At 39.9% G+C, this 12188-nt stretch overlaps 1 protein-coding gene across 1 annotated transcript; it reads left to right on the top strand.

Annotated features, from left to right (window-relative positions):
• Positions 1-1818, top strand: LOC118743495 (inactive serine protease scarface; the record flags this gene model as incomplete). Its single annotated transcript, XM_036476218.1, is given in 4 exon segments — positions 1-174; positions 257-411; positions 486-754; positions 848-1818. Coding segments are annotated over 4 exon segments (897 nt in total), but the record flags the coding sequence as incomplete, so codon positions are not given.
• Positions 1819-12188: the final 10370 nt, after the last annotated feature.

The raw sequence follows: 12188 nt of genomic DNA, 5'->3' as shown, positions 1-12188 counted from the left end.
ATCGGCGTGATAACGGATCAGCCCGTGGATGTGAACTCAGCCGAATCGGCCTTCCGCGTTCCTCTTACCGACTGTTTCCTGGAGAATGGTGCACCGGGCAAATGTTGTCGCGACGCCAATTATGTCGACCCATGGCCAATTAACTTGGCTGGCGTTTGTGCAACCAGAAACAAGGTTAGTATCCCTTTACCATGGTCCAAGATTCGCAAAACTCATACCAAATGTGTTCGCTTATTTACTTCTACTTCCTTTTCAGAATACCAAGCCACAAGGTATACAAGATGTTGACGCTAACTTTGGTGAAATTCCATGGCAAGCAATGATCCTTAAGGAATCGACTAAAACATTACTGGGCGGTGGTGCAATCATAGGCGATCAAATTGTTTTGACAACAGCCTCCGTTGTTAAAGGGTGAGCATCAAATTTATTGTATATATTTAACTAAGTATTTAAATAATTTAAAAATCCTATATTTCCTGTCATAGTGTGTCACCCAACGACTTGAAAGTAAAAGGTGGCGAATGGGAATTGGGACGAGACAGCGAACCGCTACCTTTCCAAATAGTCGGAGTGAAGTCTATTGATATACACCCCGAGTATAATCCATCAACGGGTTCGAATGACATGGCAGTTTTAAGATTGGATAAGCGAATCGAATTTGCGCAACACGTTAAGCCCATTTGTGTGACCAACGAGGATCCGAAACCGGAAGAGAAATGCATAACCACCGGTTGGGGTAAACAAGCAATCAAAAGTAAGTATTCCGTAGTGCGGTGTACATAAATCAATAATGAAAAGGACTTTCCATTTATTAAATTTTTAATTTCTTAAACTTATATTCTTTCAGTTCACGAGGAGGGGGCCGTCTTGCACGTTTCAAACACAATAACCCAATCGCGAGCGGATTGTGGGGCAGATGAGACCAGCGTCTGCAGTTCAGTTGTGCACGATCCATGCCTATTGGACGTCGGCAGCGCTTTAGCATGTGGATCTGGTTCTAGTGTCATGCTCAAAGGCATATACGCAGCCGAAAATGCCTGCGGTGATGGCCAAACTGTACGATTTTCGAAACCTGATCTAAAATGGGTCAACGGATTCTTCACAATACAAAACAAGGATATACTACTCAAGAAAAGGCGCGTGTAAGAAGGGGCTAGATATGTGTGAAAAGACTTAAATTTGAGTGGCATTAGTTTAGCAAATATCACCATTATACACCAACACCAAACATCTTCTAGAAAAGCAATTATCGCATTCCCACCACACCACCGCCACTGTTTTAAAACAATATGTCTCGGAAGTTGTAACTTGATGCAAAATGCCAATGGGAAAAAATTTGCAAAGTCCGTGATTTTTAATGGCGACTGTTGCAAGTTCACTTTCTATTCTTTTCAAACATTAATTTGTGTTCAACAACAAATTATCCTACACTTTCCCGCTTTTAGTTAGGACTTCATAGACATTTCGTAATGTGAGACCCCGCGTTGCCGGTCTGTTTCTTAATACATTTTATGTTTTTCTATTTTAATACGTTTTGTACAAATTAAAGATTAATAATTACTATCCTCTCGTTATGGAACTATGTACATATGTAAATCGCAAAAAATCGAATAACTCCTTAAGTTTTCCACCTTCCAATTTAATCACGTAGTGTACATGTACACTAATGTACATAAATGTCTATTATGTGCCTGATGCAAACTTTCTGTAATGTTTTTTTTTTTTTGCGTTTTGTCATAGTTTTATAGTCGTTTTTATCATTATATGTATGTATGTATATGAACATATTTTATAGTAAACGATTTCCCTAATTACAAATAGAATCGACTCCTATATAAATAATAAAAACATATTTATAACTAATATTGTATGTATTGTATGAGATTATGTAAATTTTATTGAAAACATATTTTAAATGTATTTAAATATATATAAAACATGTTATATTATAAATTAAAACAATCTTACGATTTTACTTAAAAAAAATAAATCTTAAAGGTAAGGAATAAAAGAAGTAAATGTCACGAAACTTTTGTTAATATCACACACACCCAGCATGAAATTGCACCATTAGCACAGGAAACCAGCATCCATACATACACGTCTTCATCTTAGCTGCGGAAAGGAAGGAGCTGCGATTTATTCAAAACGTGGTTTGTATTATATTTTACATACTTCGAGAAAGAGCGAACTGTGAATTACTGATGAATATAGGCCTCCGCGCACTAGACTGAGCAGTCGGTTGTTTATATACGAACTGTGCTTGACTGTGTTAGTGGTCGCTCAAAACAACCTAATACATATCCAGAAAGCAACCCAACGAACATTAGGCTTGGTTAACAAATCGAAAATTATTGGAAAACCAATATTAGGTTAGTATTCGATTCGAGAACTAGACCATTCTCCAGCAAAACGGATGGATTTCACTTTCTCTCTTCTTACTATGGTTTTCATTTTTTTTTCACTTCAAACCCATTTCGGGTGTATTTGCAATTTACTCAGAACGTTGGAAAACGAAGGTTGGTGTTATAAGTTCGTTCTCAGTTCTAAATTCATATTGGATATCGAAGATATTTTGCGAACGTTCGGCATAATGTTTAATGGGAAAATTTTTTAAATTTTTTTTCAATCTCTGAGAAATTCTTTATTCTCAAGTGAATGTATAGTATTTATCTCCAAGGTTTTCTAAAGGTTTGATAAATTTTGAATTCAAATTGACATTCAAGCTCTCCTCAAGTGGAGAATTCACATTATTTTGCGTGCCAAAAATGTACGCTTTTTTTTTTTTTTTGAGAATGGGATGGTTCGCCAAATTAGGTACACTTGAAAATTGGAATATCCAACCCAAATGTTTATTGGGAAAACACAAAAAATGTTGTCTATGTGTGCGTGTCAGTCCAAAGTCAGAGAAAATTGAGCAGTCCAGTGTGCAAAGGCCGATTAACACGCCGAATATCTACTTCTGCTGGCTGAAATGTTAAAATTGGTCCGATTTATATGAAATTTGGTTCAAACTCTGTTTGGAACTGTAACCGCATAAGCGATTTTAGCCGAGTTCAAAAAAGCACGACATTCGTAATTCTTCTGTGTTAAGCGAAGACAAGCCCTACTAGGGATGGGTATTCTTTCAAAAGCAATCTGTTTTCGGATGTCCGGGTTTTTATTTAAGCGCTTTTCTGTCGCAGAATGAAAAACAAACATATGTATATGGGTGTTTCCATGAAGTGGTCCACCGTGACTTAAAAAATCAAAACGCTCGCAGAATTTTTATAGGCACAGAAAACAGAAGAAAAATGTTGATATTTTACTATGTAAAAAAATTTTCAGCTCTTTATAATTTTAAATTCCAAAAAATTTTAGGCAAAACTTATAACTTTTTTATTCACTTTAAAAGATGTAGAATGTATTACTTTTAATTGCCGCTGACGAAATAAATATATATGCAATATCGCAGTTTGGTATATAAGTAGTTGATACAACTACAAATGAATATAAAAATGAGAGAAGAGATCAAACTGTGCATCAATAACGGTATTTTTTCATTTCTATTTCGGCAACATTCGTATGTCACGTGCGTAATGCAAAAAAGCTACATAGTGCCATTATTAGCGCATTATCAGTTAAAGTGTCTTGTTCTTTTGTTTGTTAATCAAGTTTATTGTTTACTAAAATAATATATTAATATAAATAACCATCGGAAAAAATTAAATTTTTTTTTTACTTTTGAACTTTGTCACGTGCGTAATGGTAAGTACGAAAAATGTAATACTCTTTATTAAAGTCCATTTGATAAGTATTATTTTACTTTTACAATAAATATTAGATGTCAAATAATGCCAAAAACCAAAATCGGTGGAGGGAGAGGCTTAAGTAAGATGAAAATAAGCTTAAAGAACATAAAAAAAAAAACAAGCTGAAAGAATGCGTGAATATCGCAAGAGAAAGGCATGTGAGGCCAAAAATAATTCAAGTATATTGAAAGAAAAAAGGAATAGAGATTGCGTTCGACAACAAAAGTGTAGAGCAACCAAGAAAATATCAAATACCCAATTCAAAAGTGGTTACAAGTGTAAACAAACACTAGAAAAGCTATAAAGAAGGTAGAGAAGGCGTTACCAATGAACGAAGTAAAGAGAGATGAAGTTCTACAAGCTTTGTATAAAAAGTATCCCAAACTCTCGAATAATGAAGCTGAGACACCAGTATGTTCAAACGATAATATGTTGGAAAAAATTAAAGCAGTCCACGAGTTTTATATCCGAGATGACATAAGTGTTCAAGCTCCCGGCCGGAAAGATACTTTAATCTGCAATAAGCAAGTAGTTGCAAAGCGCTTTATAATTGTATCTGTATCAGAAGCTTATCAACTGTACAGAAGAGAGGTCCCTTCAGAATATCTTTGTAAATCCCAATTTTTTAACCATAGACCCAAACACGTTAAATTAATGGACCAACTTCCGCACAATATGTGTGTATGTAAATACCATGCGAACTTCGGATTTTTGCTAGAGGAATGTCATAAAGCTATGCCTCAGATTCCATCTCATTTTGAAGATTTTTTGAAAGTAACATGCTGCAATGTATTGGACGAAAAATGCATGATTAGTGACTGTGAGAAATGTGTACGTGATATAAAATATAATTTGGTGCCTATATATTTTTTAACCAAAATGGAAGAAAATGTTAATTGGAGCTATTGGAGAAAAGTTAATGATCGCTTAATATTAAGCTATACTATAGCGCCATTAACAGATTTGTTACATGAACTGGAAATTCAGCTGCCAGCTTTTTAACTTCATTATTTTATAAAGCGCGACCAGGAAAAATATTTCAAGGAAAAAAAGAACAATTTACGTGATGATGAATTAATTTTGCAAATCGATTTTGCAGAAAACTATCGGTTGATCAATCAGAATGAGGTCCAAGAAGCTCACTTCAGCTACCAACAAGTTACTATTTTCACTTGCGTTGCATGGCTTCGAGGTCAAACTGAATGTATTGCTGCTATTAGTGACAAACTTACCCACAACAAATTTGACGTCTATTGTTTCCTTACAAAAATTGTGCACAAAATTCAAAGTCAATTCGAAGGAATTTCCACGGTTTTCATATTCTCTGAAGGCAGCACCAGTCAATTCAAAAACAAATATATTCTCACCAGCATTCCTTCGTTTGTGAGCGAATTTGGCTTAAAGCATTTAGAGTGGAACTTCTTTGCCACTTCGCATGGCAAAGGAGCAGTCGATGGAGTAGGCGCGGTGGTGAAGCGAAAAGTTTGGCAAGCGGTTAAGACAAATAATATTATTTTACCGGATGCCTTTGCATTTTATGAATGCGCTGGCAAAATCATCGAAGGAGTTCGTCTGTTATATATCTCATCAAAAGAGATTGAAGAATTTTCTACACCCTTAAATGAAAAATGGGAAATTGTCCGCTCCATTCCAGGAATACAAAAAATGCATTGCTTTTCCTAGATAACGAAAATATAAATGTTGCTCGAACAGCATACTCACTTAAAGAAACAATTAAATTGGATTAATTTTGCAGTACCTTAATTTTTATTTTGTATTTTCCATTTTTGAATAAAAGTTTAATTTTTTTGTCAAAAACTTTTGAAAATATATGTAAAATTATTAAAATATGTATGAAGGAAAAAAGTGTCACGTGCGTAATGTCACGTGAGTAATCAATATTTTTTTTTTTTAAGCCAACCTTTGATCAGCTGTTTTCGAAGCAAACATTATTATGAAGCTCCATTATTAACCTTTATAAAAAAAAATTTACCGGAACAAAAATCTCCTACAATTCGCTTACTTTCGCATTTTTTCTCCCGGTTCTAAAAGCAACTTCCATTTTTGTCACGTGCGTAAGTCAACTTTGATTGAGTGTAACTTGGGTACCCAGTGCTCAATCTTCCAATATTTATACTTTTTGGAAAAAACTCATCACATGCAATGAAGCGATCCTAAAAGATGTGACTTCTTTCCATTATATTTCTATTTTTACAACATTCAAACGCAAATAAACGTGTACAAATGTCGCGTGCATAACCATGGAAACACCCATATACATATCGCGCTGAGTTCTTATATGTATCTATCTATGTACATAGAAATTGGGAAAACAGAATTTCATAGCAAGTTAAATTCTTTTAGAGCTCTAAAAGCAGGAGCGTTTGCAGCATAACTACGTACGTATAAACTTTAAAGCAAAATATAAAATTTCGTTAAGCTACACTTAACAGCACTTAACAATATATTTAGAGTTAAAATTTGTTTGTTTTCTTAATGTATAAAAATCCCGTGCCACTGTTACGTTAATCTCCGAAACCGCGTAACCGATTTCAATGAAATTTTGTGGCTGTGTATTTTTGGTTCCAACTTAAAAGATAGGATAGTTTTGAACCCGAGATAAACATTTTTTTTCCATCGACCCTATTAAGCTGGTATTTCAGGGTACTATTTTATATATATATATGGAAAATTTGAAAGTTAGGGGGGAGGGGGCTCGAGCACCCCCCTGTTGTTGTTGTTGTAGCGGCTACAACAACCCCGCCCAGGACGGTTGGTATCTCAGTCGTTGTCGTCAAGTTCCACTAGCGGCAACCCTAGGAAGGGTTCAGCTTCTGTGGGGTTTGTCCACAGGGACAGGGCCGTTAGGGTTGTCGGGTTTTCCGGGCATGCGAAGAGATGTTTCGAGTCATGTGGAGTCTCTCCGCATGCCGGACACTCATTCGGCACATCCTCATTCAACCTACTCAAGTAGGAGTTCAACCTGCTGCAGTAGCCGGAGCGAAGTTCTGCGAGTGTTGTGCGTGTCTCCCGAGGCAGATGAAGCTCCGTCTCGTCTATGTCCGGGGGTGGTATGCCTAGAACGGCATTCACAGGTCTAGAGTCTACATAACTCGAGACTGTGTCCCTGTGAATGCCGTTCAGGGCCTGTCTGTAAGCTGTCGGGTCCAGAGGTTGCTTAATGAACCTCTGGACTTTGTCCGTCAGTTCATATAGATGCCTCCTGACGTGCCTAGGCGAGGGCTCCTCTGCAAGCAGCTGTCTGCTTGGGTGGCCACTTCTGTGGCTCCCGATCAGGAACTGCTTGCAGAGCATTATATTATGCTCCTTTACCGGGAGCATTTGCGCCACGCCGTGCAGGTGGTGTTCAGGCGACATCAAGAGGCATCCTGTCGCTGTCCTGAGTGCGGTGTTCTGTACAGTCTGTAGCTTCGTCCACTGCGTCCTACTAGTCCCTGGCGACCACACTGGCGCTGCGTAGTTCAAAACCGGCCTGCCTATTGCCTTGTATGTTGCCAGCAACGTTTCTTTGTCTTTGCCCCAAGTACTGCCGGCTAGCGACTTGAGGACCTTGTTGCGGCTCTGCACTTTATTGACAATAGCGGTTGAGTGCGCAGAGAAGGAGAGTAGGCTGTCGAATGTTACTCCGAGTATTTTGGGGTTATTCACCGTCGGAATTGGTGTGTCATCGACGTGAATCCCCAGCGGTAGCCTGACCTCCTTCGTCCAGGTTGTGAACAGGGTCGCGGAGGATTTCGTAGGGGAGAGGGCTAGACACTTTGCAGTGAAGAAGCGAGAAAGTTCGGAGAGATAGCCGTTTACTTTCGAACACAGGTCATCAATTCCATTCCCAGTCGCCATAATCGAGCAATCGTCGGCATAGGAGACAATCGAGACTCCCTCTGGTGGTTGAGGGAGCTTTGAAATATAAAAGTTAAACAGTAGCGGGGAAAGGACACCACCCTGAGGAACCCCCTGTTTTATTTTTCGCTGCTTACTCGTTTTGTCTCTGAACATTACCGACGAATGTCGACCACTTAGATAATTTGCCGACCACCATTTGAGCCTCTGTGGGAGAGAGGAGGCCTCTATATCTTCTAGTAGCGTGGAATGGCAGACGGTGTCAAACGCCTTTGACAAGTCCAACGCTACTAGAATCGTTCTCTCTCAGGGACGGTTACGGTTAAGGCCACGAGTTATCTGAGTGTTTATGGCGTTAAGTACTGTTGTTGTACTGTGCACTTTACGGAAACCATGCTGATGCTTCGCTGGGGTCAGGTGATTTGTGAAGTACGGGAGTAGCAAGGCCTCGAGTGTCTTCGCTACCGGGGAAAGGAGTGTAATCGGACGATACGAATCTCCTTTGTTGGCAGGTTTCCCCGGTTTGAGCAGTGGGACCACTCTCCCCACCTTCCAGATGTCTGGGATGATGAGAGTGGCCATTGACAAGTTGAGGACCTCCGTTAGGTACGCTACCCCCGCAGGACCCAAATTTTTCAGCATCAGCATGCATATTCCGTCGGGACCCATGGCTTTGGAGGCTTTCGCCTTCCCGATGGCCACCTGAACTTCACCGCAAGTGAAAGCAAGGGGGGCACAAGTTGTTGGCAGTTTGTGCAGCCTTCTGGTCACTCGACGCTTGGCTTTGTCCACCGGAGGATGCAGTATGAACTGCCGGCTAAAATAGCTCGCGCATCGCTCCGGGTCCGACGAGGCATGGTCGCCGAAGGAAATTTCGACGCTGTCGTCGTGCTTCGTCGGATTAGACAATGACCTCACGGTTGACCAAAGCTTGCTCACACCAGAGGTGAAATTACAAGTCTTCAGATGCTCCTCCCACTTCTTCCGCTTATGTACGTTTACAAGTTGCCGAATCTCCGCGTTAAGATCCCTGATACGGGGATCTCCGGGATCGGCCTGACGAAGGCTATCACGCTCATCGGCTAGAACAGCCGCTTCGGCAGGGAAGTTTGGACGTGGGTCCGATATACATCCTGCCGGTATGAAGCGAGCTGCAGCAGCAGTGATAGCCCTGCGGAACTTACGTTCACCGAGATGGACGTCGGTTGGTGTGGGGAGCGCTGCGAAGGTGTTTTCGGTAAACTCCGCGTAACCTTTCCAATCAGCTTTAGAAAAGTTGATATAGGTCCGGTGTTTGGCGGAGGCAAAGTCGGTTGGTTTATCAATCGAGATGACTATGGGTAGATGGTCTGATGCTAGAGTCAGCATAGGTCGCCACGTTATGCTGTTTATCAGACCAGCGCTGACTATTGTGATGTCTGGCGAGCTACTGCAGTTACCCATAATCCTGGTGGGTGCGTCGTCGTTCATTGTGCAGAATGTCGAATCGTCTATCTGCTCAGCCAAGTCTGTTCCCCTACGATCGTTTGACAGGCTTGAGTGCCAAAGATCGTGGTGCGCATTAAAGTCTCCTACTACCATACGGTTTTCACCTCTGAGGAGCGCACCTATATCAGGGTGATATCCTGCCGGGCAGCAGGTGACAGGGGGTATGTATATGTTAAATATTTCGAGCTCGACATCGCCTGACCGGATAGCGATGCCCTGACATTCTAGGGTGGTATCCCTGCGGTCGATGTCTGCTTCGATAAGACGATACTGCACGGTGTGGTGCGTGATGAACGCTAAGCCACCACCATTATCTCGCTCGCGATCTCGACGGTGCACGTTGTACCCGGCGCAGTTCAACAAAGTTGAATTGCTGTGCAACTTCGTCTCTTGGACCGCAGCTATCAATATACCATGCCAACACATGAAGACGGTTATCTCCTCAATCTTGCTCTGTAGCCCGTTGCAGTTAAATTGAAGGAGCTTCATGTGGTTCGGGAGACGTGTCGTGATGTGGGGTGTAAGTGAAGTGTATGTTCTTGCCGCCGTTGGCTGTGTGTGCTGCTGTGGTGATTGCCGCCGTGTGGTGGTGGTGGGGGGCGTCGCAATTGGGGTCTGCGACCGAGCAGCGCAACACGGGTCCTCGAAGTTCCCAGTCCAATCTCGCGTGGTACGCAGACCTGAGCATGCCCTAAAGTGGCACCAGCCAAGGCAGGTGTTGCACTTGACTGATGTCACATTACGGAATATCCTGGTCTGACATACCGTGCAGATTGTAGGGGGAACCAGGAGTTGTTGGCGGCGGCGTGTGGGTGGTGGTGCGGTTGTGTGTGTTATGTGGTCTGTAGTGGCTGTGGTACGGTCTGTGGTGTTATTATGTTGTTGTGTTGTGGTGACTGTGTGAGGCTGCTGTGTGAGTGTGCGGGGCTGCTCGGGCGGACTGTGGTTAGCCGTGGAGGCTGCTCTGTTTGAGCAACAGGGGGCCACGTACGACGTGGTCCACTGTCTATGTGTCCGTAGTCCCGAGCAGACTCTGAGGTGACTCCACCCCTCGCAGGCATTACACTTGACTGAGGTGGAGTTGTGGTGTAATCGTCTCCGAGCACCCCCCTGCCCCTACCTGGCTACGCCCATGTTTATACATATAAACATGCGCATATCAATAGTAACAAAAAATTTACCTTTTGGACACCATCCAATGTTATCCATTCCCCTGGCTGATGTTTGAACCGTAACCAGAGATCGTTTTTTTTTCAAACGTAGAGAACAATAATTACAATATTTTGTAAATTTCGATATCAAAAATGAATCGTAAGAAACAATATGGCTCTTCACACCGAGCTCGGTATTCGGTAATTCGGTGTCCGGTAATAGCGTTACACAAAAAAATACATGGGCAAAAATTACCGAACATCGAGTTACCGAGTACCAAACTTTGGTGTGAAGACCCATAATATCTACGATGCAGTTAACCTGCCTATGTATCTGTGTGTAGCAGGGCAACGTCTCCCCGGGCTTACTAGTTATTTTATAAAAAAATGATCATGTTTAAAACAAAATCATATACATAAACCGTGTCTTAAAACTTTATACAAAACAAAGTTAAATTTAACGCTTTTTCATCAAAATTGTTGACCTTTTAATCAGATTAAAAAAAAATAAACCAAAGTGATAAACAGTGTCACTTTGAAATGGGGGTGCTATTGATATGAACGATACTGTACATACGTAAATATTGTATATCTGAGCACCCGAAATGTGTAGTTATGCAGTGATTTTTTTTTTATTCCCAATGTTTTTCATTTTAAATATTTTTCGTTTTTACTTAAGTACTATGTGTCATACTCCACAAACCATATCAATTTAAAGTCTTAACTGTGCTGCTAACTCTAGAACTCTAAAAACTGTCTTCAAATTTTAAACTTTTTAATCAGAGATTTTTTTTATAAAAATTTCAAGTATTCTGTTTTGTAGCCCATCAAATTTTAGTGTAGTCAAGTGTAATCTTGCATCTTCAATGAAAATATTTAAATAAAAGAGTACCTGCAAGAGCGTGCGTAAAAAGAGTTCTACAAAATCGGCGCGATTAATTATACTAAAATTTAATGGGCTATAGAATTGCATACTTATAAACTCTGATTTAAAATATTGAAGTTTTTATAACAGTTTCTAGAATTCTACTAAATTTCCAACACAGTTAGAAACGTGAATTCATTTGTTTATGTTATAATACTTATGGGCCATCCTTAAATAAAAAATTTCCGAAAAAATATTTAGCATGAAAACCATTGTGAATATTCAAAATTCTATATGTTCTTATTAGATGCCGGCGGATCTATGTATTACATTTCAATACATTTAATACAATATAACGCTGAGTTATCACAAGTAAGCATTCAATATATCACCGTTTTTCTAATTTTTTGGCACGATTTAGTTTAGATTTTTAATTATAAGTATCCCAGAAATACCCATTATACTTAACAAATAAAAATTATTTTTTAGAATACCGGTTTCAGACACTTTATGTTCCTAATTTTAAAGCACAGTTTGCCTCAAAAAGTAAATTTGTGCAAAATAAATAGCTCTTTAAACATAAAATGAAGAATTTTTTATTTACAAAATTGCATTCGTACTTATTTAAAGAAAATGCTCTATACTATACTTCTTAGAAGCAGCTCAAAACCAACCACATTTTTCTAGCCCGGAGGTGACCCTTTTTGAACTATCTAGGAACTGTCTCAGAACCATCTAAGCCAGAGCCAGCTCAGAACAAGTTCAAAAGTTCTGCAGAGGGCGACAATTGTCACTTCATAGGACATCGTTAAAAAGGACAGTTAAAAGCATTGAGTTGGGATAGATGAAGAACCAGCACCGTCCCTTTTCACGCTAGCTCAGCGCAAGTTCTGTGTAATTATACGTTAGGACGCTCCAATTTTTAATGCCCTAACGTTCGGATATCTTTTAGGTTTCTGAGTAAATTCTTGTGCAAGTAGCAAGCATAAATAAACTAGTTTTCGTTTTCAAACTTTAACAAATAAAATTAAT

This window comes from Rhagoletis pomonella, unplaced genomic scaffold, assembly GCF_013731165.1.
Source record: "Rhagoletis pomonella isolate Grant_MI unplaced genomic scaffold, Rhpom_1.0 Rhpom_scaffold_00007, whole genome shotgun sequence".
Classification (NCBI taxonomy): domain Eukaryota; kingdom Metazoa; phylum Arthropoda; class Insecta; order Diptera; family Tephritidae; genus Rhagoletis; species Rhagoletis pomonella.
The sequence above is the reverse complement of the archived record's forward strand: the minus strand, read 5'-3'. Positions and strand labels throughout refer to the sequence as shown.